The sequence below is a fragment of the Rhopilema esculentum genome, chromosome 11 (genome assembly GCF_057945365.1).
Source record: "Rhopilema esculentum isolate cy_ngs chromosome 11, ASM5794536v1, whole genome shotgun sequence".
NCBI classification, from domain to species: domain Eukaryota; kingdom Metazoa; phylum Cnidaria; class Scyphozoa; order Rhizostomeae; family Rhizostomatidae; genus Rhopilema; species Rhopilema esculentum.
The window spans coordinates 16,057,067-16,084,813 of record NC_142825.1 but is presented as its reverse complement, the minus strand read 5'-3'; the positions used below and the strand labels follow the sequence as shown (position 1 = coordinate 16,084,813).

The 27,747-nt window shown below is 37.9% G+C and overlaps 5 protein-coding genes and 1 pseudogene across 7 annotated transcripts in view; 3 read left to right on the top strand and 3 right to left on the bottom strand.

Moving 5' to 3' along the window:
- Nucleotides 1-2,137: 2,137 nt before the first annotated feature.
- LOC148959092 (uncharacterized) lies at nt 2,138-7,935 on the top strand. Of its 2 annotated transcripts, XM_089111245.1 has the most exons (3): nt 2,138-3,251; nt 3,481-6,802; nt 6,973-7,935. In XM_089111245.1, the coding sequence occupies exons 2-3, from the start codon at nt 5,453-5,455 to the stop codon at nt 7,933-7,935; spliced, it is 2,313 nt and encodes a 770-aa protein (XP_088967371.1). In that variant the 5' UTR covers nt 2,138-3,251; nt 3,481-5,452. The 2 variants fall into 2 exon arrangements, with proteins under 2 accessions (XP_088967371.1, XP_088967370.1); XM_089111244.1 differs by having other exon boundaries at nt 2,140-6,802.
- A 168-nt stretch (nt 7,936-8,103) lies between these two features.
- Nucleotides 8,104-9,199, top strand: LOC135695649 (uncharacterized). Its single transcript, XM_065214795.2, has 3 exons — nt 8,104-8,235; nt 8,350-8,892; nt 9,066-9,199. The coding sequence occupies exons 1-3, from the start codon at nt 8,214-8,216 to the stop codon at nt 9,197-9,199; spliced, it is 699 nt and encodes a 232-aa protein (XP_065070867.2). The 5' UTR covers nt 8,104-8,213.
- A 1,516-nt stretch (nt 9,200-10,715) lies between these two features.
- LOC135693446 (uncharacterized) lies at nt 10,716-12,717 on the top strand. The gene has a single exon (XM_089111247.1). The coding sequence runs from the start codon at nt 10,721-10,723 to the stop codon at nt 12,515-12,517; it is 1,797 nt and encodes a 598-aa protein (XP_088967373.1). The 5' UTR covers nt 10,716-10,720; the 3' UTR covers nt 12,518-12,717.
- A 159-nt stretch (nt 12,718-12,876) lies between these two features.
- LOC135693568 (uncharacterized) lies at nt 12,877-14,317 on the bottom strand. Its single transcript, XM_065212099.1, has 2 exons — nt 14,090-14,317; nt 12,877-13,698 (listed from the first exon to the last, which is right to left on the bottom strand). The coding sequence occupies exons 1-2, from the start codon at nt 14,315-14,317 to the stop codon at nt 12,877-12,879; spliced, it is 1,050 nt and encodes a 349-aa protein (XP_065068171.1).
- Nucleotides 14,318-22,394: 8,077 nt separating this feature from the next.
- On the bottom strand, nt 22,395-23,257 carry LOC148959091 (uncharacterized; the record flags this gene model as incomplete). Its single annotated transcript, XM_089111258.1, has 2 exons — nt 22,395-22,529; nt 23,061-23,257. Coding segments are annotated over 2 exons (243 nt in total), but the record flags the coding sequence as incomplete, so codon positions are not given.
- A 279-nt stretch (nt 23,258-23,536) lies between these two features.
- Nucleotides 23,537-27,747, bottom strand: part of LOC135693447 (uncharacterized) — a 49,594-nt pseudogene continuing 45,383 nt past the window's right edge. Inside the window, exon 2 of the transcript XR_016144238.1 lies at nt 23,537-24,563. The product of XR_016144238.1 is annotated as an uncharacterized LOC135693447 (transcript). The remainder of the gene's footprint in view (nt 24,564-27,747) is intronic.

The window sequence follows — 27,747 nt, the reverse complement described above, 5'->3', positions numbered from 1 at the left end:
ATTCTTAATATATTCTTACCGAACAGTTCCAGTCTTGTTTCCTGTTGCAGACCAACACAGTTATTCTTAGTATATTCTTACCGAACAGTTCCAGCCTTGTTTCCTGTTGCAGACCAACACAGTTATTTTTAATATATTCTTACCCAAGAGTTCCAGCCTTGTTTCCTGTTGCAGACCAACACAGTTATTCTTAATATATTCTTACCGAACAGTTCCAGCCTTCTTTCCTTTTGCAGATCAACACAATTATTTTTAATATATTTTACTGAACAGTTCAAGCCTTGTTTCATGTTGCAGACCAACACAGTTATTCTTAATATATTCTTACCGAACAGTTCCAGTCTTGTTTCCTGTTGCAGACCAACACAGTTATTCTTAGTATATTCTTACCGAACAGTTCCAGCCTTGCAGACCAACACAGTTATTTTTAATATATTCTTACCGAACAGTTCCAGCCTTGTTTCCTGTTGCAGACCAAGACAGTTATTCTTAATATATTCTTACCGAACAGTTCCAGCCTTGTTTCCTGTTGCAGACCAACACAGTTATTCTTAATATATTCTTACCGAACAGTTCCAGTCTTGTTTCCTGTCGCAGACCAACACAGTTATTCTTAGTATATTCTTACCGAACAGTTCCAGCCTTGTTTCCTGTTGCAGACCAACACAGTTATTTTTAATATATTCTTACCGAAGAGTTCCAGTCTTGTTTCCTGTTGCAGACCAACACAGTTATTCTTAGTATATTCTTACCGAACAGTTCCAGCCTTGTTTACTGTTGCAAACCAACACAGTTATTCTTAATTTATTTTACCGAACAGTTCCAGCCTTGTTTTCTGTTGCAGACCAACACAGTTATTCTTAATATATTCTTACCGAACAGTTCCAGTCTTGTTTCCTGTTGCAGACCAACACAGTTATTTTTAATATATTCTTACCCAAGAGTTCCAGCCTTGTTTCCTGTTGCAGACCAACACAGTTATTCTTAATATATTCTTACCGAACAGTTCCAGCCTTCTTTCCTTTTGCAGATCAACACAATTATTTTTAATATATTTTACTGAACAGTTCAAGCCTTGTTTCATGTTGCAGACCAACACAGTTATTCTTAATATATTCTTACCGAACAGTTCCAGTCTTGTTTCCTGTTGCAGACCAACACAGTTATTCTTAGTATATTCTTACCGAACAGTTCCAGCCTTGTTTCCTGTTGCAGACCAACACAGTTATTCTTAATATATTCTTACCGAACAGTTCCAGTCTTGTTTCCTGTTGCAGACCAACACAGTTATTCTTAGTATATTCTTACCGAACAGTTCCAGCCTTGTTTCCTGTTGCAGACCAACACAGTTATTTTTAATATATTCTTACCAAAGAGTTCCAGCCTTGTTTCCTGTTGCAGACCAACACAGTTATTCTTAATATATTATTACCGAACAGTTCCAGCCTTCTTTCCTTTTGCAGACCAACACAGTTTTTTTTAATATATTCTTACCGAACAGTTCCAGCCTTGTTTCCTGTTGCAGACCAACACATTTATTCTTAGTATATTCTTACCGAAAAGTTCAAGCCTTGTTTCATGTTGCAGACCAACACAGTTATTCTTAGTATATTCTTACCGAACAGTTCCAGCCTTCTTTCCTGTTGCAGACCAACACAGTTATTTTTAATATATTCTTACCCAACAGTTCCAGCCTTGTTTCCTGTTGCAGACCAACACAGTTATTTTTAATATATTCTTACCGAACAGTTCCAGCCTTGTTTCCTGTTGCAGACCAACACAGTTATTCTTAATATATTCTTACCAAACAGTTCCAGTCTTGTTTCCTGTTGCAGACCAACACAGTTATTCTTCGTATATTCTTACCGAACAGTTCCAGCCTTGTTTCCTGTTGCAGACCAACACAGTTATTCTTAATATATTCTTACCGAACAGTTCCAGCCTTCTTTCCTTTTGCAGACCAACACAGTTTTTTTTAATATATTCTTACCGAACAGTTCCAGCCTTGTTTCCTGTTGCAGACCAACACAGTTATTCTTAATATATTCTTACCGAACAGTTCCAGTCTTGTTTCCTGTTGCAGACCAACACAGTTATTCTTAGTATATTCTTACCGAACAGTTCCAGTCTTGTTTCCTGTTGCAGACCAAGACAGTTATTGTTAGTATATTCTTACCGAACAGTTCCAGCCTTGTTTACTGTTGCAAACCAACACAGTTATTCTTAATATATTTTACCGAACAGTTCCAGCCTTGTTTCATGTTGCAGACCAACACAGTTATTCTTAAAATATTTTACCAAACAGTTCCAGCCTTGTTTCCTGTTGAAGACCAACACAGTTATTCATAATATATTTTCACAAGGCAAGGCAAGTTGCACTGATTGGGCAAGATCAACAGTCATGTACTCGCATTTCTGATTGGTCTATTTCGATCCACAACTGGGCATATATTTCGTAGTGTAGAGTTATTGATCTATGTTTTGACGTTTTATACCCTGTAGAGTGTCAGACGAAAAGCTTTATTGACATTTTTCAAAATGTTTACTTTTTCAAAGCCATTTTTAAGTTCTGTACCACAAACGGATAGTTCCTGCCTTGTTTCATGTTGCAGACCAACACAGTTATTTGGGGATAATATCTTTAGGGTTACATTTTCACACTTGACAGGTTCCATCACCAGTCCTTGTATTTCATCGGATGAAAACATTTTTTACGATATGAAATGTTGGATTGTCACAGCTTAAAATTTTTACGAAGGAGCTGAAACTTGATGGACATTTCTGAAAGCTAAACTGCTTATTTTACTCAGGGTACAAAACTCTGAACAGTCACCAAAAGTCAACTGGAATGTGATTTTAGATGTGAATGGAAAATATCATAAGGAGATAATTGACAGATTTTACTGATACCATGTTTTAGATCAATCAGCTTCTTTGCTAAGTTGAAGGGTTCAAGCGAGGAAACAGGTTCTTTCTTCATACAAACATCAAGATATTATAGACAGATTCCTTAGGGGTTTTAACAGAAATACGATGTTTCTGGATCATCAAGCATACTGTGGATTTTGGAGCAATTGCTGGCATACTGAAGCCGAAAGAAAAAAACGCGCTGGACTTGATTGAAAAATGCGATTTATCTGAATCTTTTACAGACGAAAACGTAGCATTTCAAGTTGTTAATAGTTATGCAGCGTTTGGGGGTGGAACCAGTTGTCAAGAGAGCAGCCGGAAGTCGTCAATGTAGCTGACTGGTGAGTTTTGATATCTTTACAGATCTTGTATAATTCTGTTGAATGTATTTTAATTCATTATAGCTGTATGACGCTATTTTTTGTTACAAATCATGAACGTGCTATACAATCTTCATTCAGTTGATTTTAGACAATCCTGTCCTTTTTACAATTTCAAGCACTTATTTATATTATATCCTTATTACCGATAAGCCTACATATTATGATCCCTACGTTTTTATCTCATCAGAGAAAATCGAATTTTGCTTGGTGAAAGGGCGTGTCCCGAGGATTAAATTGGGCGTAGCCCCAAGCCTCATCCTTCAAGTGAGAACGTCATACTTCGCTCTGGATCCGCCCCTGGTCCATTATACTATAGGTGTTTAGAAAATGATCAGATACTTGCATTGAAAGATCTGATGGAAATTATGATGATAACATGTGTTTGTCTGTTGATGCATAATTGAAGTTAAACTGGTGGATGGAAATATAGATCAAGCTCACAATGATGTTAATATTGATAATCCTACAGAAATGATTTATACTGATGCATCCAAAAGGGCTGGGGTGCTGTGTTCCAAGGTTATAAAGCACACGGATTATGGTCAGAAGGGGAGTCTAATGATCATATCAATGTTCTGGAATTGAAGGCAATATTATTTGCATTGAAATATATGGTAAAGATTCACAATACTCATTAGCCTGAGATCAGGCTCGGATGGAAAAATAGAAAAATAAGAAAAAGAAAGGAAAAAAGAGAGCCTGAAGACAGGTCATTCAAAACTGCTTGCAATATCACCTAAATCTAGGTGCTCCACCTTGATTGGTTGAAACAATTTTGCCCTAATTTATGCGAGAATCACGAGCTTGCAAAATTTATCAATGGTGGGCCAGTGTTTTGTTGCTTCGGGGTCTGCATGACTTTATTCCCAAAATCCAAACCATTCCTGTGTTTCCATTAGCCTCTGGCCGATTACCACTAGAAAGAGGCAGCAGTGTCTGTGTCGATGCTTCGATGCTTTCCTTGCTTTTCAGATATTTTACTGATTTTGTAATATTGAATTTTGGAAGTGAGAAATAGAAATGGACCCTACCAAGATATAGAAATTATCGACGCTTCTTTTAAAAAGTCTTTTACCGAAATTAAAGAGTTACAGAAAGACCAAAAAATGCTGTTGCGGCAGTCGTTGAAATAAAGGCAGATTTATTAGCCATACTGCCAACTAGTTATGGGAAGAGTCCCATATACCAGACTCTTCCCGCCGTCCATTTTTTGAGACAGGACATAAGAAGGACAGTTGCAGTTGTCACTCAACTGAATGCAACAATGGACCAGCAAGTTGAAGAGCTTTGCAAGAGAGAAATGTCAAGTGGTAAGCCATACAAAGCACTTATTTTGAAAGACGACAAGGATGGTCTACTCTAATAGACCAGGCGAGGAAGGGGGGGTATCGTCACCAATCGAGGGAATTTGCAAGACCAACTCTATTTAGTCAATTTCGATACGCTGATTACGAAAATCGATGTTATACGGAGAAATTCGGTACCAGGAAGCCTCTATTTCACGTTCAAACCTCGTTTTCGTCCAAACTTGAACGTTGAACGAAAGTTTGTAAATGAATCGATTTTTATCAATTTTGATGTGCTGATTTCAAAAAATTATTTTATAAATGTAAATTCAGTACCAGGAAACCTCTATTTCATGTCCAAACCTCGTTTTCATAAAAAAAATGAATTTTGAGCAAAAGTTTATAGATTATTGATTCTCATCAATTTCGATATACTGATTTCGAAGGTTGATCTTATACGGCGGAATTCTGAATGCATTGCTTTCTTTCTCATCATTGAACACCGTTTTCATGATTTCTAGCAAAGTATCTAAGACCTATTTAACCTATTCCTTCTTTGTGTTGCTTCCGGAAATTCATGTCATCAGTTGATGATCCGTTTTTCTCAAGATGTTTTATCTGCTGGTCGGAAATACTTTCACAGCACCCTTCACACTTAATAAGGATTTATTGAAACTTAAAAAAAACTGGGCTTTTTTAAAACAACCTTTCAATAAACGACCTTTAAATAGCCAACCTTTAAATAGAAAACCTTTGAATATACTAAACAATGGTTTCCTAATTTAAATATTCCTAATAATGTCTAGCAATATATTTATAAATGGCCCCCACATATTCTGCACTGCATGCATTCAAAGACTGGCATGGTAAAAGATGGATGACGCTTCATGCTTCATCCATTATAAATCCATTAAATTTTCCGATAAACACACTCTTATTAGTGAAACATCTTTCGGTTCACTTTCTGAATGCAAAGCGATTCGACAGAAGCTCGGTGGTGATAATGGTCATGATGAGCAGTGTAATAATATTCCAGAAAATTGGGTTGAAGGTAAGAAGATGTATTACCATAGAGAATATTACCAAAAATTTGTTTACGCCAGAACGCTTCTTAAAAGAAAGACAAGCGAAGAAACTGAACTTGAAAATGGCGAGCCCGAATCTCGTAGAAGACGCAGTGATGCTTTGACTACAGAAGAAATACAGGAAGGTGCCAATGCAAGAGGTCTTTTTCCAAGCATTTGCATGATTTGTAAGAAGAAAGGAATAATTCAAATAAATAGAAAGCGAGAAGGACTTTCTAAAATTCTTACGAAGTCTGCTGAATACACTATCAAAGAAGCTGCATCAGTAAGAAATGACCAAGAAATGCTAACGGCTGTCAATGATATTGATTTAATTGCTAAAGAATTTCAAAAACATCGCAGCTGTTATAAAGATTACACGCGCTGTGTTTCCAAGATGGAGCTTGATTCAACAAGCAATGATAAAGAGGATGTCACTGGTGATTTCAATGCGGTATGCAGCTTGGTCGAGGAGAGCGTTTTGGAAGACTTGCAGTGTCTTTCAATGGATACCTTGCTAATGAGCTATGGAATCGGAGTAGGAGATCGGCAAAGAAGGTTAGCATTAAAGGAGAGGCTGAAAAAGAAATACCAAGAGAAACTAATTTTTGTCTCCCTAGAATACCATTCTCCGCAAGTTGTTTTCAGTAAGGACTGTATAGAAACACAATCAATGGCAAAAGCATTGCAGTTTAGCGATGAATATATTGTGAAAAAAGCTGCTTTCAAATTACGCCATGCTTTACTTGAATTTATCAATGATGCAGTCCCTCTACCTTGGCCTCCCACAGTTGAAAGCCTTCAGTCAAAAGAAAGACAGCCTCCTTCATTACTAACATTGTTTTTCAAGAAGCTTTTGACGAGTGAAAATTATCATCAGGCTGGAGAGCATTTTGAACGTTTGATAATGTCACTCAGTGAAGATGTTATCAATGCACTTTCAAGAGGAGATTTTTTAACTCTGAAACACACAGCGCTTGGCCTTGGCCTTCATAGTCTAATAGGACAGAAGCTCCCAATAAAGATTTTGTCAAGACTTGGCCATTGTATCCGCTACGACAAAGTCATGGAAATAGAAACGGCACAAGCCGAGCTTGCACAGCATTTCCAATCAATGTCGCTCAATTTGCCTCTGCGTCCTGCTGAAGAAGGCAGCAAGGTAAAATATTCCTTAATATTCCTCTATTAACGATATATAATATGTCATATTTGCTGTTATTTTCAGTCAAGCGTTTATACTATCTCGCAGTATGGTCCTAAAACTTACATCTTGAAGTTTCAAGTATGCCACTTGATGATCTAAAATGATTTTCCCATTAATTTTCATAGGTTTCTAGCGTTTTTTGGTGGGATAACTTCGACAAGAATGTTGAGACGTGTTCTGGGAGTGGATCGATCCATAACACACCAGGAATTGTCTTTCAAGAGGTGTCTGATGCTTGTATCGAACGAGATGATCAAATTAGCATCCCGATGTCAAGGAGACGTTCACTACCAGTTCAGGCAGCGACAGAAGTTAAAAGTATCAGAATTAACCCAAAAATAGAGCCACCATCATTTTCAAATAAAGAAGTAAGTTCATTCAGAGCTGCTACTGAGGGCGTCGCTGCCAAACTTTTGACAACGTGGAAGCTGACAAGGTATCTAAATTCCGAAGATCAAAATACTCCACGTTTTGTTGGATGGATTATCAACAATTTCAGAAAAAACGAAAGTCAGCCAACAACAATAACTTACATGTCGCCGAAAGAGACACCGATTACTGATTATGTTACATTTGTAAAAATGTTTAAGATTTCCCGAAAACTGGCTGAACAATCAAATATGCTGTATACTCATATTACACTCGATGTTGGTGCGGCAATAAAGGCCTACCATGTGATTTGGAATAACCCTACTGCTTGGTCAGATATAGTTATACACCTCGGTGACTTTCATGCCATGATGGCTTTTTTTGGTGTTATTGGAAAGTTTGTCGAGGGAAGTGGTTTTGAAGAAATTGCGTTTCAAATAGGCATATGCAGCTCTGGAAGTTTGTCCAAATTATTGTCGGGGAAACATTACAATCGCTGTTGGAAGATTCATGAGGCTTTTGCAGAGGCACTGGAAAGAATTTTCATTGAAACATACATTACAGATGTCCCTAATGTAATCAGAGAGTTTTCTCAAGGTTCACCCGATAGCACAGAAGTTATTGCTGTTATGGATCGCCCAGAGGTACAAGCGTTCATGAAGACCTACAACGATCTCAAAGCAGACTGTTTAAATGGCGAACTGCACAATTTTGGATGAAGTATGTATCACTTGTTGATAGGCAACATATGTTTCATTACGCTGTTAACACAAATGATGCCTGCCTCCGACTTCAGATGTGGAAAGAGTCCATACCAATGTGCTTCTCCACTAACAGAATCCATTATGGACGTTATGGTTCGTTCTATCTGAAATCTTTGGAGTCTCTGGATATCACACACCCAGGTAGTAAGGACGAGATGGAAGCAATTGTATCTGTTCGACGCAACACTCAGGCAATCGGCCAAGCAATTGATATGGCCGGGGAACAATCTTAAATGAAATCAGCAAAAACTGCAGGTAAGCATAAAGAAGTCAATCTGGAAGACATACACGTCATTTGCAGTGTTAATAGTGTAAGTTTCTTTAGATTCTCTAATGCCAACTTAATGTAAAACTTCATATCATTTCCAGGTGGCATTACCAAGTTTGCAGCAAAGCCACAGACGATTAAAAAATGGGTGCTGAGCAGGCCATTTCAGTCAACCTTTGTAGAAGCACTCAGAGATATTTCAGGAACAGGCGACAGCATTTCCTGTCCGCGCAAGTGTTTACGTCCAAGAGAAATATTAAGGACAAATAAAATGGTGCAGAAAATTCAAGATTCTCTAAAGAATCAATTCATAAATCCATTCGACGAGCAGCTGGATAAAGAAAAGCTGTACAACATCGTTTCCGGCTGCCATACAAATGATGAAATCAGCAAAAGCCTACTAAACCTGGAGAAACAAGGAGAAGAAATGATGAGCGAATTTATTGCCCGTTTCACGGCAAATGAGCAGTCGGAAAGTGGACAGAAGGAGAAATTTTTCAGCCCAATCAAGAAGTCGAAGATAAAAACATTTCAGGATGCAGCTGTCAAAATTACCGTACATAAGGGCAACAAATACAAAGAAATTGCTTTTCAAAGAGATGTTTTGGGAATGCTTGTCGCTCACTCTAACAAGGAAAACGCAGGTATTTTTCTGCAGCAGTCGTTATCAACTTATGAACAATTTTCTTACTACAGTTATCAACAATAGGTACTATTAAAGAACCTATTGAATTTTGAACGATATTCCCTTGTCTATGAATGTCGAAATTTCTGCTTCAGCGATTATTGCTTATGATCCTTTATTCCACCCTTGTAGGTATTGATCTAGATGCTGTTCTCTGCTATCCGCTCGCTCCAGTTTCTGTTCCTCTCAGCACTTCCGACGGTTCACTACGTAAAACGGTTAAAGTAAGTTATATGATGCAGCAATGTCTGACCTCGAAGAATTGACCTATGATGACCTCCCAGACGCAACTGACATGAATTGTTATTTCTTGGACCTTGCTGCTGCAGTCAGAACCGTCGTAGGAAATATCAGAACAATCAGAGATCTTGCAGCAACAGTAATGACAACTATTCCACAGCAATATGTTTACATTTATATAGCCTGCGATGCCTATTTTGAAAACAGCATTAAAAATCGAGAACGTGCAGCAAGAGGTGTCAGCGAGCGATATGTTCTCCGAAGTCCAGACATGAAAGTACCAGCTGATTTTGCGAAGTTCTTGAAGAATGGGGAGAACAAGAAAATGCTGTTTGATTTGATTCAGCAGTCGATCGAGGATAGCCGACACACTCTGAATGATCGGGTTGTATATTTTTCAAACGTAAGTGGATGCACGAGAATTAGCCAGCATGAAGCAAGACCTTGTCCTGAACTGGCATGCAATCATGAAGAAGCTGACACTAAGTTATAAGGACTTGTGAAAGCCGCAATTCACCAAGCTGGAAAAACAGTGATGGTATGATCTCCTTCAGGAGACATTGATATCACTACATTGTTCATTGCGCATGATTTTATGGGAGTAAGAGTTTTTCTTGACAGTGGTGTTGGAAAAAGCAGGAAAATTGTCGATTTGACATCTTCAATATTGTCTTCAATTAAAAGGCGAGCAGTTGTTGGTCTTCATGCATTCTCCGGCAACGATTATGTGTCCGCGTTTTTCAAAAAAGGGAAAAAATCATTCTGGAAAGCAATGTTGAAGCGCAACAAATTCGTGAGCACCTTTGCAAGGCTTGGAACAGATGTCCAGCCTCATCCAAACGATATCGAGATCCTGGAGAAGTTCACATGCTGTCTATACGGTTTTTCAACTGTCAGCAAGGTCAATGACGCCCGTTCAAAGGGTTTCTGGAAGATTTTTGAAACTAAAGGGAAGGTTGTTGACCTTAGTTTAATTCCACCGTGTGCTGCCAATCTACATTTGCACATAGCTAGATCAGCTTATGTTGCAAGCATTTACAGAAATGCTGACCAGTTGCAGTTAAGCATTGGCAGTCCAGTTGATCATGGTTGGGATGCAGCTGGTAACGCATTGTGGAGTAAAAAAATATACCCAGATAATGTTGCGGAGCTGCTTCTAAATGTCAATCAAGATGCCGAAGAAGATAACATTGACTCAATGAATGACCTTTGCTCCGAGGATGAGTATAGCGATGACTCTGACAACAACGAAAGCTAGAATGCTTATGCCAAATAACTTTAAATTTATATTAGCCGTATTATATCCCCTATGGCATAATCTTTTTTAAGTTTTTAAAGCAAATATGTGTGCAGCAGGTTTTTCTTTAGAAATAATAAGAAAGCAATGCATTCAGAACAGACCTCTTTCCTGTTGTTGCCGCCATCTTTTTTCGCAATGCAATCTGGGATGTCTAGGGGGCAAACAAACCTTAGTTTTTTGACTACTACGAAAAAAGCGTGTTTACTGCCGTCCTGTGACCGGTTTCTTCGATTATACCTCTCTAAAAATGGTTTTTACTGAAGAAGAATTGCGAGTTTGGAAGGTAGAAGATCTTAAGAAGTATCTGTCAGACAGAGGTGTGCCCTTGAACACTAAGAACTGCAGAAAACCACAGCTTATTGAAAAAGTTATTTTTGCTGAAAAGCTCGAACTTCCAACATTGCCTTCTCAAGCTGTTCGAAAATCTGAAATTGACCTCAACCGGAGCAAAATTTTATTCGTTGATGGCGTGCAGTTACCCTTTCCTGAGACAATTGGCTCCCACTGGCTCGAAGGAAGTGAATACTATCCTGACCTTACATTTGATGTTATCAAAAAATATGCAGAAGCAATGGAATCCTTGAAAGCCTCCAAGGAAGGACAGAACCTTCAGACATCTGGACATGTAAAGTCAGTGTTTTTTAATAGAATTACAGATTGTATTAAATATTGCTTTATAAAAGCATTGGTTTTGCCTCAGACACGTATATCTGATGCTCCTTATACTGTTTGGGTTAGTCTACGGACAGATGCCTCTTCCATTTTGGCTATTGAATGTGGATGCGTGGCTGGTTACAGTAACTCATGCAAGCATGTATTTGCTTTGCTATATTACATCCTTGCAGAAGTTAGACTTGGCAACAACAGGTCTTGTACTGGCAAGAAACAGCAATGGAGTGTAAGAACATACAAGATGAATGAAAAAATCCACGAGCCTAGTCAAATGTCTTCTGTTAAAATTTTGCATCATCATCCAGAAAATGATGACTGCATTCAAACCCCATCAAGAAGTGAATATGAGCCCCGTTCCATCCAAGATTTAAATGTTGCCTTTGCTGTTGCAGAGGCTACTGATGGAAAAGCAAGTGTTCTCCAATTTGTTAAAACAACAATGAAGAGTTCCTCAACATCCTCTTCCCAAACTGTTCTGCCCCCTTCTACATTGCCTGAGATTGCTTCTAAGTGTCAAGCTGATAGTTTTCATGCAGCATTGAAATTACACCGGTCTGCTGCTGAATTGAAAAGAATAAATGCAATCACTGCTGATCAAGCATCCTCAGAAAAATGGTTCCAGTATCGTCATGGTGTAATAACAGCATCTTCTGCACATGAAGTTTTGGTAAAAGTTGATGACAACCATCAAATTTTAAATTTATCATCATCCCAAAATCTATGTGCAAAAATTTGCATGTATAATCCTTCTGTTCATAGTGCATCATTAAACTGGGGGAAGAATAATGAAAAGTTTGCCTTCAAAAGGTACACCAGAAAGAACAGAACAAAGCACAAACACTTTTCAAGTAAAACTACTGGTTTGTTCATTTCTGAACAGTTGCCTTTTCTGGGAGCCAGCCCTGATGGAGTTATAAGCTGCAAATGCTGTGGATTCGGTGTTTTAGAAATAAAATGCCCATGGAAGAGCCGTGATTTAAATATTGCAGACTATCTCATGCAGCCAGAGTCATGCTTGTCAAAGAATGCTGATGAAATATTTTTGAAGCCTGCACATAAATACTACACACAAGTTCAACATCAGATGTTTGTCACCGGTGCAGAATATTGTGATTTTGAAGTTTTTTTGCCCAAAGAGTCATTGACTGTAAGAATTCCAAGAAATCCACAGTATGAAATAAAACAGGTTCCAAAACTTGTCCATTTTTTTAAAAGCATTGTGCTACCTGAGCTATTTTTAGGGACAATAGAAAATGTTGTTGCATGCAGAAATGTAATGAAAGGACTTTTGCGAAAGGTTGAAGATAGACTGGATAGTGAAGAAGCACAAAAGGAACTTCAAAAGTTAGACTCAAGATTATTACTAATATAACTAAACATATGCTTTAAGTTGTAGTGCTTTTCAGTTTTATTGGAGATAGGAGACTCGTTACTATTAGAATATATGATTATTAGTATCTTATGCTTGCTGTAGTCACGTGTTACGTTATGTTGAAGCTTATTGGACAATGGACTCTTAGATAACTCGCTTACCACGCTGTTTTACTCTCGAATATGTTAGCCGTTGTATTAGGCCTGATTTTGTTCTATTAATGTTCTATTAACGTTATATATTCATGTTTGTTCATATTCATGCCTGGTCACAGCTTCGGATAAATTTAACAGTTACAGTAAAACCCTGCATAGAAATAATTTCAAAATAAGCAATTAAGAACTACTTTAAACTTGAGGCTAGTCACGAGGCTGTCCTTTTACAAGTGGTGGCTGCAAATTGGTAATAGCAGCTGCAATTAACCAGACCTCATCAATTATATCTAACAAGGTTAGAGGTAAAGTATGATCCAGTAGTCTAAATTCCTTCAGTCTTCCCATAACACGCTCAATGTGAATTCTTGCTCTTGCAATTCGTTTACATTCAGATATTTCTGAGGGTGTAAACTGTCTTTTGCTTCGAACGAAGGGTGGCACTTTAACTTTAACTTGCCTGGGAAGAAATATATCCTGAACTGTGAAACCCTTGTCAAACATAGCAATAAACCCAGGATGAAATTTCTGCACAACATTGGAGTCTTCTGTGATAAAACGATCTGAAGCAGAGCCAGAATAGGACCTTGACACAAAACTAATTGATCCTCCTTTTGTACAGAATATTAATTTCTTTTGGGTATTTCTGCTCTTATATGTGCTGTATGTTTGGTACTGAGCCTTGGAATTTGCAGACTTTTGAATAATTTGTTCAGTGCAATCACCAATGCCTTCAACCTTGTTAAAGTCCCCAGAAAAGTGGGGGTGGTTGAATGCTAGAGTTTCTTCTGGTGTTGGCCAATAAATGAGTGGCTCCAGCTCTCGTGCCAACAACACAAAAAAGGTTGTACATATTTTTGATGCATGGCTAGCAGAAATTTTAAATCGAAAAGCAAGGTCTTCAATTGGAGGGTCCAGATGAATGCGCATCAGGGTTAAAAGAATTTCATCTTCCAGTTTGATTTGGAGGGATGGTCCAGTCTTTTTTCTTGACAAAGGCTTTGATGGGCTGTGCTGGTAGTTTTTAACCTGGAATGAATTCTTGCCTTTAAAATAAGAGATCTTGCCATGCTTTGATCTGACACGATCCACAATGAACAAAAAAACTTTGGCAGTGGGGCAACCTGTATATAATTTTATGATGGGGTATCAAGCCACTTTGAGGGATATCAACAGATTCATGAACAGGATGGTTATCAGCATTTTCTTCAGCAATGACTTCTGACACGTGAAAATTATCAATTTATACAGCTTCACTGGTGTTAACAGGTGTTGCTTCACTGTGTGTCGGCTTGAAAAGATCTGAACGATCCAGTCGCCTTCTTTTTGGTTGACTAGGCCCATCATACCCCTTCAAAAATAATGTGGGGTGCGGACAGGAATCTGTTGGCTTTCCGTATTGAAAGTGGTTGGAACATACCTTTGTTGATTTCCCAACTTTCAAAAGAGTTTTTTTGCCAGATGTTTTGTCGATAACCTCCCTGTTGATGAGCTTTGACCACGTACGGAAGAATTTCTCTTTGCATGACCAAAAACGAATGTGCTTGCATCCATCAAATGCTGAAATGTGTTCTTTAATTACATACTTGTCAGGATATCTGCGATCATTATCACAGCCCCAAACAGCACAATGATCAGATTTACCCATAACGTCGAAGTAAAATAAGGAAAGCGAGCAAAATTTGAGTAAACTTTAACAAATCCTGAAGCGAAGCACTTATTTACCTGCGGAGCAAGAAAACTGCAGTGCAGATTGTTTGCCCCCTGGCAATCCCACAATGCATTGCGCGGAAAGATGATGGCCGCAACAGGAAAAAGGTCTATTCCGCCGTATACCGAATTTCCCCGTATAACATCGATATTCGTAATCAGCGTATCAAAATTGACCAAATGGAGTAGGTCTTGCAAATTCCCTCGATGGGTGACGATACCCCCCTTTCCTCGCCTGGTCTTTAAGGTCCTTAATAGAAGAGGGGGTCTTGGTAGTTGGGGGGGGGGGTCAGAAATTTTTCAAAAAATAAATAAAAGGGGGGGGGGTCCGAAATGTGAAAAATCTGAATAAACGTGTGATGATTCTTTTTTGGGGTCGAAGGAGATTTTCTTCTGAATACAATCAATAGCAAAATGACAATTATCACCATGTAATAATGTATTGTTGTATTACTAAAATGAGCAGACTATTTATCATTGTGTACATCAGTCAGACCTTTTAAATTTTTTTTAGGATGTCATCACTTTTCTATGTTAAAACTTTTGTACAATGCAACCTCTTCATTTAAGAGAAACTTTAAAGAAATTTCACACCTGCAAGATCAAAGGACAAATCAAATAAGGGATATGAATGACTGCATATAAAAATTAATAAACAGGGGGGTCCAAATAAGCTCCGGGGGGGGGGGGGGTCAGAAAAAATCAAAAAAATTAATAAGCGTCCCCCTCTTCTATTAAGGACCTTAGAGTACGTGACCTTGTAGAAGCAGTGAGGCAAGATGATGTTGATATCCTGTTCGGGTCAGCAGAGAAATTGCTGTCAGCAGAAGTGAGAAGGGAACTTTTAGAAGGGTGTTTTGGTCAGAGAATATCAGAAATTTGTGTAGATGAAGCAGATACAGTTATTGAGTGGTAAGCACATAAGGTAGTTAAATGATTGATAAAAGAAAAAGTAGATACTTATAAAATATTTAGAACCTATAACTGTCATACCTCTGCCATTTGCTATTTTGGGTTCAAGTCATCTTTCATTTTTTTAATTTTAAACCACATATTTGCAGCACACCAGGAACAGTTGAGCCTAGGAAAACCTAAACACAAACAATTTATAATGTGTATGACACAAAAAATGTATACTCGTTGACACAAAAATCTATGCGTATTATTATCTTTACTTGCTGTTAGAAACCTTCAAAAGAAACCCCAATGTAGAACCTCTAGTACCACAAGGTTTTACTATTGCTCTACTTTATTTTATTTTAATGGTTTGAACTATAGTAATACTTATTAGTTAAACTTCCTTACTTGGTACCAAACTAAAATATTTTTATTTACTCATATTTTGACCTAACCCAAATAAATATTACCATATTTAATTTACAGGTGTTCAGTTCAGTTTTCACTTTTTAAATTCCACTACATACAATTTATCAATAACAAGACAAGCATACATCTAAAATACAAGAAATTAATACAATATACCAATACAAAACATAGACACAAGATAGATTGTATGGAGGGAATTACTTACAGGAGGAGCTCTCTCAGTAGTTAGATTAATCGAGGAGAGACCACCCCCTATTATAAAAGTATCTCATATAAAATTGATTTCTTTAATTGACATTATGATGTTGACAAAACTATTTGATGGGAATATGGTGACATTTTTGATATCCACTTTTCCAAAATTTAGTGATTAGTTTCAAATAGGAAAGCTTTGATTTTTTGACGAAAACTATAAACAGATGGAGATTGTTTTATTTCCACAGGAGTGTCATTCCAGTATTTAGCTCCACAATAACGCACTGACCTAAGACTCAACTAACTAAAAGAAAGAGTGAAAACAAGAAGGAGAGATTTTATTTACACATTCATATACAAAACTAAGCAATTTCAGGTGAAAGAGATCTTGTAGTTTTAGAATCTTCAGGTCTGAAAAGATGGGTGTAGAAGGTGCAGTAAAGTGTTTTAATGAAATTGCCCTTATGGCCCTTTTCTGTAACAACAACACCGGATTGATATGTGTCTCATAAGTAAGACCCCAAACTAAAATACCATATTGGAGGAAAGTTGAAAACAAAGAGTTGTAAAGACAGACCAAAACATGAATGGGTAAGAAGTGTCTCACTTTGAAAAACATACCACACGTTATGGCCAATTTTTTAGACAGTTCAGTCAAGAGAGACGTCCATGAAAGGCTTTCATCTAAGAGAACACCAAGAAATTTGACATAACAACTCTGCTTGATAGGAAGCTTTCCAATTTTGATATTTACAGATTCAGGAATTCAGGAGAAGTATGCTGAGGAGACTTAAAGGGGAACTGAAGTGAAAAATTAAAATCATTTAATTAGTAGTTTTCATCATGCTGATTTCGAATATCGACACAAAATTAGTGTTTTTCTTTTCGTTTTCCTGCATTTAACGCGCAAAGTGTGAAATTTCTCCATTTCTGTGGCGGAGAGGTCTGGAGACAAGTTTCAGGCGCTGACGTAAAGTCCTGGACAGGTGCCCCGAACCTAACAAAAACCACAGTGTAGTAGAGTGAATCGGAGGGAGGGAATTCTGTTAGTAGTTAGAATTTCAGTTCGCAATTTTCACGACAGCTCTTCAGGAATGACAACAGACTTAAGATCAAGCGATGATGAAGTGTTTGGAGCATGTGGTGGTGAAGTACTTGCCCTACCAAGGGCGAACGGAAACTGCGAAAGTGGCGGTGAAGATTAGCCTAGGACCGATATGAGATCCCAGAGGATGAGGATGAATTATCTCCCGCGACCTGCTCGTTTTGTGGGTAGAAATGAGGGAGTAAGTAAATGGTACGTCGATCCTTGTTTCTTTTCTTGCAATGAAGGCAAGAAATACTCAAACTCAATTTCCTTATTTCCTTATAAAAAGAAAGATAACAGAGAATGAGCAGGCTATATAATATAATCTTTCCATTTCTAAAATCTGAAGTAATAAGGATTATTACATGTTACAATTTAATAAATATTTTCTTTGATATAAAAACGTTTATACATAGTTTGATGTGTAGCACGGAACAGGTCGACCTAATCCACTTTTGGTTTAAAAACTGGTTTGTTTTATGTACATTGACAAGTATATTAAATCTTACTACAATTCAGATTTTTGGACTGATAATTCGAAAATGTCTAATATTTGATAGAATTGCATAAATATGCCTAAAATAGATTAATACCTAAAATTATATCCCCTTTGCTAGGTATCCACAAACAGTGGCTGATCAATGGATAGTTTGCTGGTTCTTTTGGGTATTTGTGCTGGAATAACTGGACAGCTTTAAGTATGCATTTATCACAAATGTAAAGAACTTTAGTCAAAGAAGACAAGGATTTCAAAATTCTGCAGAGAGACAATGAGAATCAGCTACCTACTACATATACAGTGGAGTACATGACAGGGTTATATACAGGGGTTATTCAAAGGGACCAGACTTTTACTTCATAATAGCAAGAAGAGAAGTATAGAACTAGTGGGGTCATGTTATAAGTTAGAAATTTGTTGAAACTAGTGGGGCTACGGCCAAATCACTAGATTAGTCACATCAAGGGGGGGGGGGGGATTGAGCAAAGCTTGATATTTTTAAGATTCCTAAGGTGTATTGTTTAAGATATTTCACTCACATCAAATGTGTAGAATAGATTGGATTTGATCAAGTATTTCTCTTACAATAATGGTCCTGTACCACCTGCTTGGTAACATTTTTTATAAATAATCAGAGGAAAATGTTTTACCTTCAGGGTTCAATGTTCTTTTAATGTATTCTGTCATTGTAATGTCTTAAGTTTTTTGGCGCCTAATGGTTATATTTTTCTGAAATTTGCTTCAACTCAACATTTTTCACAGAGAACAGTTATGAGATAAAATCTCTGACATATCTTTTGTTAAGATAAGGTCTTTTAATGAACTTGGAAACATATACACCATTTAATGGTTGTGCTTCAAATCCTCCCCCTTTATGTACATTCTGGTATTAATTGTTTTTTCTGCCTGGAGTTACATCAGAAAATGCTTTGATATCATGTTCTATAGACAAAACATGAGAAATCATGTTATAGGGGTATTGCTGAGATTGGGGACTACTTTCGTCTTTTTCAGCAAATCGAATTGTGTAGGTTCAGCAAGTTTCATGGCTTTACAGCTAACGGAAATGGATCAACATTAGTTTTGTCTTCTGAGTGCTGGGCACAGGACCCCCATTTCTGAGGGGTATTTCTGAAGTGGAGGACCACTTTTATCATTTTCTGCAAGTATATTGTGTGGGTTTGCCAAGTTTCATGGCTGTTTAGTTAAGTATTCTGAGTACTGGGCAAAAGTACCCAGTCTAAAAATAGTATAAGAGGTAGTTTTGAGGGTGGGGACCATTTTTATCTTTTTCAGCAAGTCAAATTGTGTAGGTTTCCCAAGTTTCATGGCTGTATAGTTAACAGAAATAGATTGACCATACTAACATATTCTGAGTACTGGGCACAAATACCCCACTCTAAAAATAGCACAAGGGGTATTTTTGAGGTTGGAGACCATTTTTATCATTTTCACTAAGTCAAATTGTGTTGGTTTGCCAAGTTTCATGGCTGTATAGTTAACAGAAATAGATTGACCATACTAACATATTCTGAGTACTGGGCACAAGTACCTAGGCTAAAAATAGCAAAAGGGGTATTTTTGAGGGTGGGGACCATTTTTATCATTTTCAGCAAGTCAAATTGTGTCGGTTTGCCAAGTTTCATGGCTGTATGGTTAACAGAAATAGATTGACCATACTAACATATTCTGAGTACTGGGCACAAGTACCCAGGCTAAAAATAGCAAAAGGGGTATTTTTGAGGGTGGGGACCATTTTTATCATTTTCAGCAAGTCAAATTGTGTCGGTTTGCCAAGTTTCATGGCTGTATAGTTAACAGAAATAGATTGACCATACTAACATATTTTGAGTACTGGGCACAAGTACCCCAGGCTAAAAATAGCAGAAGGGTTTCTTCCCCAAAATGGTTCTAAATTCTGTCTTGTTAAGCATATCGAACTCTGTATTTTCACCAAGTTTCATGCTTTTATCACAATGTTCACGATTGTTACCTGTCATGAACCTTATCAAACTCACTACTACATTACATCAAACATCTCTTCGTGTCCACCACTTTACGTCACAAGGTCACATGACACAGTGGTCTGACCGCGTTCTCGCTCCGCCATCGATAAGGGCAAATTTCGACTCTAAAAACTTAATAACTCAAAAACTACATAACGTATTAAAAAAATTCAAACGGTTTTGGAATCAGCACGGGAACCTTTATCAATGGTAAAAAAATCGTTTTTCACTTCAGTTCCCCTTTAAGGAACTGTCTTGTTAACATCAAGCCATAACTTCACTTTTTTTAGTTCCTTGTTAACTACACTTTGAAGCTGTTTAAGGCTTTCAGCTTCATAATAGATGTTAGTATCATCAGCAAATAAGTAAAAGGATAGTTTAGAAGATGCAAGAGGTAAATCATTAATGTAAAGTAAGAAAAGGAGAGGACCAAGGACAGAACCCTGTGGAACTCCACAGCTAACACTGAGATGACTGGAGTTAGATCCATTCACTGACACATATTGCTTCCTACCTGAAAGATAGGATTTGAAGCAATCTAAAGCAGTTCCCCTAATTCCATAATGCTCTAGCTTCATCAAAAGAATATTATGATTCACTGTATCAAATGCCTCCTGCAAATCAATAAATATTCCACAACCAAATTTTCTATTGTCTAATGAATTTTTGATGGCTTCTGTTAAAGGGGCCTGTGCAACCAGCAGCCTTTGCGTGCTCACATTTGTTTTTTTTTCTCACTGTTTTTCTATGTGAGACAAAAATGGCGAGGAGAATTCGATAGGAAATTTCTGGTATCAATGTAGATGGTAATTCAGGCGAGTTGTCAAGATTGGAAATCGAGGAGCAGCGAAGAGAGAGAATAGAAGAGCACAGGCGACAGCAATTGTACTTTAGCGCTAACAAAAATGAAAGTTTTGTTGAGAGGAACATGGACACGGGTCGCAGGCCTACTATCGAAGCAGCGACACCACAACAAGGAGCAACAGATAACCCAAACACAGAAGCTGCAATTGATTTAAGTAATCCCTTTTTATCCATGGGTTGGATAGCTTTTAAATCTTGAATTCATCAAATTCAGCAATTCTTCTTGTTTGATTAGCTTCGTGGAAAATTTCCCATTGTCCCAATTGAAAGAGCATAAAAATCGGGTAGGCACAAACACAAATAGGATGGTAAAGGGTCTAATGCTGTCATTTTTACTATTTTAAAAACAAAAATTGACATTATCTCCTTATAGGAAACATTATATTGTATTTTCAATAATACTTGCTCAAGGAAGTAGAAGAAAAAGCGCGGATGCTCCTGTAAGCATGCTGGCCGAACTTGTACCGACAATTGCAAATGTGGGAACAAAGGGAAACCTTGCAGGAATAGGGTGTGTTTGTGAAATTATTAATTAAACAAATGTTAATTTTACCTTTTCTTTTCACTTTTGTATTTACTATAGATGTTCTGTTCTGAATAGTATGATATTTAATTGATGATAGGTAAGAATATAGATACATTTGATTTTCTTTTGACAATATTTTGCAGAATATAATTTGATGATATTAGGTAAATAAGTTTCCTTTTGATTTGTTAGGATTTGAGACAAGAAAGGCATACACATATTGGCAAAGAAACTGGCAACATTTTAATGGAGCAAGAAATTACCATGGCAAGAGATGAAGTAAAAGTAAGTATTAAATGTTTATAAAATTATTCAAAAAAAATTCAAACAAGAAAAGAAAACCATTGTAGAATGATCTACTTTGAGTTGTATCAAAAGTGCAAGTTGAGTCTTGTTTTGGGGGACAGTCATTGTGTTATCAGAATTGTTCAATGTATACAAAAAAGACAGATTTGTTTCACTAAAGATAGAATTTGGGTAAAAGAATGGGTATAAGTTGTTTGTCATTGAATGAAAAGATGATAAGATAACATTTTAAGGAAAGGGCTAATGGCACAGTGGTATTTTGATGTTCCAAATACGTCTTGTGCTAATTTCTTCTTTACTTGGGAGAATCAAATTTTATGATAAATTTCTTTGTTGTTTGCTGGATTTTATTGAAAATTTTATAAATATTTTTTGACATAGGAATTTACAAGAAGTTTGGAAAGGGAGGAACTTGAAAATATCATAGTTGAGCTGTCTGCTGAAGGTGTAGGGAGCCTGGCAAATTTAAAAGATATCCTGATAGTGATTAAAAATGACCATGTTGTTGTAACTGATGATGCACCAATTGGAAATAGTTTGCCATAGTGCAGCTGCACAAAATGTGTCCAAATGCCTACAGCTGATGAAAGAGTTTGTTGCAGAAAATGGCAATGTGTTTCAAGTTTCCATACATTTAGAAAGGTTTGCCTGGATCGTGATATCCTTGAAGTAAACATAAAGGCACATGCAGACACATTTGCAGAGGACATAGAGTTTACAACAAACTCCTATCGCAAGGCTGCATATAGGCAGTTTACGCTTTGGCAGAATGGGAAATTGGGCTTTTGAAATAGAAGGGTCATTCTTTCTTGCATTGTTGCCCGAATTAGAGCAGCATATCCTGACCCAAATGACCAGTACATGGGATTTAGATACAGTTAAGAGCAGCCTTGCATGTAGAGCAGACTCTCTCTCTGTATTGTATAAAAATAATATAGTTACAATGAATTATTTTCATTTCCTTTGTTTGAGTTGTCAAAAACCTTCTATATTGTTGCATGAAGTTCCTTTGGGTCCTGCTCAAGGGTATTGAATTTTCTTGTCATTGGTTCTAAATCCTTTATTCGTCTTTTCAGCATTCGTGCAATTAGGTAAGGGATGTATTTGTATTCTTTAACATCTTTTACAGGCTGTGCGTGCCATCTTTTTGTTCTCTTTGAATACTTCCGCTTGAAAACTTGCTTTCCGCTTTTTATAAATGCCAGCTCTCTTGAACAGTGCATATTGTGGTCTATAGCTGCCAATAAGGTACGAGCAACGAAAGCTGAGTTTTGAAAGGCGATACATTTAGGGACTTATTTTGTTAACATGCTGTTAAAGCTTTCAATGTAACTTGTATGCCTGTAATGGAAAAAGTTATCAGTCAATGGAACTTTAAAAATCAAATTTAAAAAAATTCAAAATTTAGATAAATTTAGGCTATGTTGAAGGTTGTTTTCTTTAGTCATCTTGGCACTTGGTAAGTTCAGCAAACTGTTCATTATTTTGACTTATTCATCATTTGCAAAGTGAATAAAAGTAATGATCAGTGTGAAGCAAGTTGACATGTTTAATTGCCCATTACATTAAATATACACTGATAAAATTTCAATTAATTGGATACAATGAATTTCATAGAATGAATTCAATATAAGTCAGAATCCTAATTATTTTATGCACCTTGTTATTGAAAAAAGAACTGTAAAGCATATTTTTAGAATTTTTATAATAGTTCCTTGAGAAGACAAAAATAAATGACTAGAGAAGAAGCAAAAGTCTGTATGATTTACAGCATGAGGTTTGCCACATATATGCTCCAAATAATGTTCAGAGAATGTTAATAAAGTTGAAAACAACAATTTATTGGATATTTTAATTTTAAGTAAAATTTACCTGAACTTTGTGTAATAGTGGAGACTTCCAATCAACTTTTTGTCACAAATAACCTGCCGCAGTGACTCTAACACTTCACTGGATTTTTCAAGGTAGGTTTTAGGCTCATCTGCTGTCAACTGTTCATGTTGACACTCCCCAAGACCACATTGATGCTCACCACAGACATGATGAAGAACTCCAAACCAACATTGCTGTTACAAACTCTTACAAAAATGGCAAAGTAATACTATTAAATTAACAATAGGTGATGTATTTTACCAGGCCACAAAACCATATTAAAAACTTCTTATGCTTGACCATGATAGGCAGTGGGGGGTCAGTGGTCATTGGATATATCGGGAGAGGAGCATATTGTCTATTTTCTTGTGAAAATGGCACTTCATTTGTGAAATTATCTATTACAAAAAACCATTACCTTTCAAAATATTTGGGGGCAACCATCCCTCTTTGCTACCTCTCCCCAAAGGTGTCTGTCACTGCTGAAAGGTATCATATAAATTTATGTGTTTTAATGATGTACTTATCAAAATTTTAATGATGTACTTATCAAAATGGTTAACAGATAGAATCATCTTCAACTGGGCTGTATCATCCTTGCTTTGTGCACAAGAATACCAAAAGTGATTAACAATAGGTTCAATACACTGCTGCAATTCTTATTTGCCTTTGCCATCTTGTGCAGAGATTTATTTATAGATTTGGCTTTGTGCCATATATCTAGAGAGTGGCCAAGATTTTCTAGGTTTCTGTTTTTTCAGATATTTCTTTCACTCTTTTTATTATTGCACAAGATGCGTCTGTAACAATTTCAGCCACATTCAACTTCTTGCTCAATCTCCCCAATATCCTTGTAAGGCCCTCTCTTTCCATGTTTGTGGAGGAACCAACTTCTCTCACGTCCAAAACCTCAAGGTCAACAATCACTTTTGCTCCATTGCCACATAACTACAAAATTTGGCACTGTGACCAGGAGAATCATTCCTGCCAACCCCACACAAGCAGATCTCATCAAAATCATTTAGGGTTTTGATTACATTTTCCTTCATTGCCTCCCACAACTCAGTGATTTCCGGGGCACCAAAAAAGTTTTGAGTGCGACTAAATGTAGTCATGTCAGGGACAAGTAAAGAAAGTAAAACATAAATCGGATTCAAAAGGTCATTGACAAAGACATCACTATTATGATGGACACAAAGTACTTCTGATGATGTCCAACTTCCTTGGTGCCCATTCTGACATGTCCAGCTAATTGCCTTGACTGCTCCATCACTCAGTGCTTTGCATTCCATGGATTCGTTACAGATTAAAGTATTGTCTTGCATAGAAGAGACCTCTTCTTCCTTTATGAAGGTGTACATGCTGTCATCCCTAGTTGTGAAATGGGTTATTGTGCAGTCTTTGCTTTCCCATTCTATGTCATGACATTCTGCGCTGCTGAGAATTATGTCAATCACTGCCTTTACCAAGGTTTCAAACTCTGTATCAGTCATATCATCTGTGCTGTAGATGGAGAAAAATGAATAGATTTTCACTTCAGGTAAAAGCATTCTCACATGATCCATTGAAAACGGCCTAAACAATTGCTTATTATAAGAGGCACGAATTTTACTATTTTTTCTTGACACATAAAGCTATGCTATTTTGTGTAACCACTTGTTACCATAACAAGTGTCATCTAATTTATCAAAAATATTTCTGGCATTTTACTGCTTAACTAGAGAAATATCTCAATTCCATACGACCTCTTCAAGAAGATAAGTTTTACAGAAAACGAAAATGAGAAAAGATTTCATTAATTAGCCATTGTGAGCAGTGGCGGACACTTGTCTATTGTTTTGTCAGGTCTATTGTCTGGGTCAGTGGCGGACACTTGTCTATTGTTTTGTCAAGTATATGTCAGGTCAGGTTCGCCTGCTACTGGTAACATGTAAACCAGTACAACCTGTTCCATGGTCGGGTCGTCGGCGACTAAACCGGCTCCCCCACTTGGTCACTCTGGTGATCTTGTGAGGTGGGTGTGTGGACACCCCGCAGGACAAAAAACAAGACCTGACAAAGGGCGGATGAGCTCCACGGAGCCAACGACCATCCATATCCGGAGAGGGGATGGAAACCACCGGATTATCTCCACCGTAACACAATGATGAGTACACCAAATTCTAATACCATACCGGATCGGTCGGGGCCCGGGTCAACAACGGCCGCGTCTGGCGTCGGTTCTCACCAGGGCGCATCAGGCGGAAAGTATGTTACTGGCGGGAACCTTAACATTGCGAAGCAAGAAGTCACCATTGGTACGTGGAATGTGAGAACACTATCGGCACCTGGAAAGCTGAACGAGCTGGAACATGAAATGGAAAATTACAAATGGAACGTGCTGGGCATTGCGGAAATGAGATGGCTAAATAATGGTGAAACAGTCTCTGACGACGGGCACAAAGTATGGTGGAGTGGCGACAAATTGAAGAAACAAGCAGGAGTAGGCTTCATCGTACATAAAGAGACTGTGAACATGGTGATGGAATGCGAACCGATATCAAGCAGAATCATACGGATCAGGCTACAGACAGCGCCGAGAAACCTGTCTATCATTCAAGTGTATGCTCCAACCTCAGATAGCAACGAAGAAGATCTCGAGATTTTCTACAACCAAATAGAGGCGACAATGAGAAACATCCCGAAGAAGGACATCCTCATAGTGATGGGTGATTGGAATGCTAGAGTGGGACCAGATGCTCATGAAGAATGGCCAGGAACAGCTGAAAGTACAAGCACAAGAAATCAAGAAGAGTGACATGGGTTGCTCCAGACGGCATCACTAAAAGCCAGATCGACTACATCCTGGTTGAGAGACAATGCTCCAGCAGCGTTAATGGTCACAAGACAAGATCCTTCCCAGGAGCCGACATAGGCAGTGATCATACTCTTGTAATGACAACAATAAAGTTGAAATTAAAAAAGATACGAAGACCACCATCTTCCAGAGTGAAATATGACACAAGTCGACTGAGCGATGCAGAGACATTAGAAAACTTCAGAATTAAAATAGGTGGAAAATTTGCACCACTATTGGAAATGACTGAAATGCAACAGATTACAGACTTGTTCACTGAAGGAATGAATGAAGTTGCGATGGAAACACTTGGAAAGGAAAAGAAGAAGAAACAACCTTGGATGACAAATGAAATAATGGAGAAATGTGATGAAAGAAGAAGACTAAAAGCAGACAAATTCAAAGACGAGGAATGTAACAAAAAATACAGAGCTGCCAACAATTTAGTGAGGAGAGAAATTAAGAAGGCGAAAGAGGAATTTGTGCAGATGAAGTGTGTAGAAGTCACAACAGCATTCGAAAGAAATGATTCTAGGACTGCTTACAGAGTAGTCAAGGAACTAACCAACGAGAAGACTGCAAGAGTCTCAGTGATAGAAGATGCTAATGGGGAGTTGCTAACTGAGGTAACAAAAATCGAAAAGAGATGGACAGAATACATCCAAGAACTCTACAGCTACCCGATCGCAACGAGTGACGACATTGCGACTGTGCTGGAGCGAGAAGGCCCAGGTCAAGAAGAATGTGAGCCTGATATCCTAAAGAGTGAGATCGAAGAAGCTGTGAGATCTTTGAAGAATGGTAAAGCTGCCGGTTTCGACAACATACCGTCGGAACTACTCAAGTTTGGTGGAGGAGACACAATCGAGATACTGCATAAAATTTGTAATCTGGTATGGAAAAGCGGAAAATGGCCAACACAATGGACCAAATCACTAATTCTGCCACTTGCTAAGAAGGGGGATCTGAAGAAATTTACCAACTATAGAACGATTAGTCTCATCAGCCATCCAAGTAAAGTCTTACTGAAGATAATCAATAACCGGTTGAAGACAAAGGCTGAGGAGATACTGGCTGAGGAGCAAGCTGGGTTCAGGAGTGGGCGGAGCACTGTGGAACAGATTGTAAGCGTGAGAACACTATCGGCACCTGGAAAGCTGAACGAGCTGGAACATGAAATGGAAAATTACAAATGGAACGTGCTGGGCATTGCGGAAATGAGATGGCTAAATAATGGTGAAACAGTCTCTGACGACGGGCACAAAGTATGGTGGAGTGGCGACAAATTGAAGAAACAAGCAGGAGTAGGCTTCATCGTACATAAAGAGACTGTGAACATGGTGATGGAATGCGAACCGATATCAAGCAGAATCATACGGATCAGGCTACAGACAGCGCCGAGAAACCTGTCTATCATTCAAGTGTATGCTCCAACCTCAGATAGCAACGAAGAAGATCTCGAGATTTTCTACAACCAAATAGAGGCGACAATGAGAAACATCCCGAAGAAGGACATCCTCATAGTGATGGGTGATTGGAATGCTAGAGTGGGACCAGATGCTCATGAAGAATGGCCAGGAACAGCTGAAAGTACAAGCACAAGAAATCAAGAAGAGTGACATGGGTTGCTCCAGACGGCATCACTAAAAGCCAGATCGACTACATCCTGGTTGAGAGACAATGCTCCAGCAGCGTTAATGGTCACAAGACAAGATCCTTCCCAGGAGCCGACATAGGCAGTGATCATACTCTTGTAATGACAACAATAAAGTTGAAATTAAAAAAGATACGAAGACCACCATCTTCCAGAGTGAAATATGACACAAGTCGACTGAGCGATGCAGAGACATT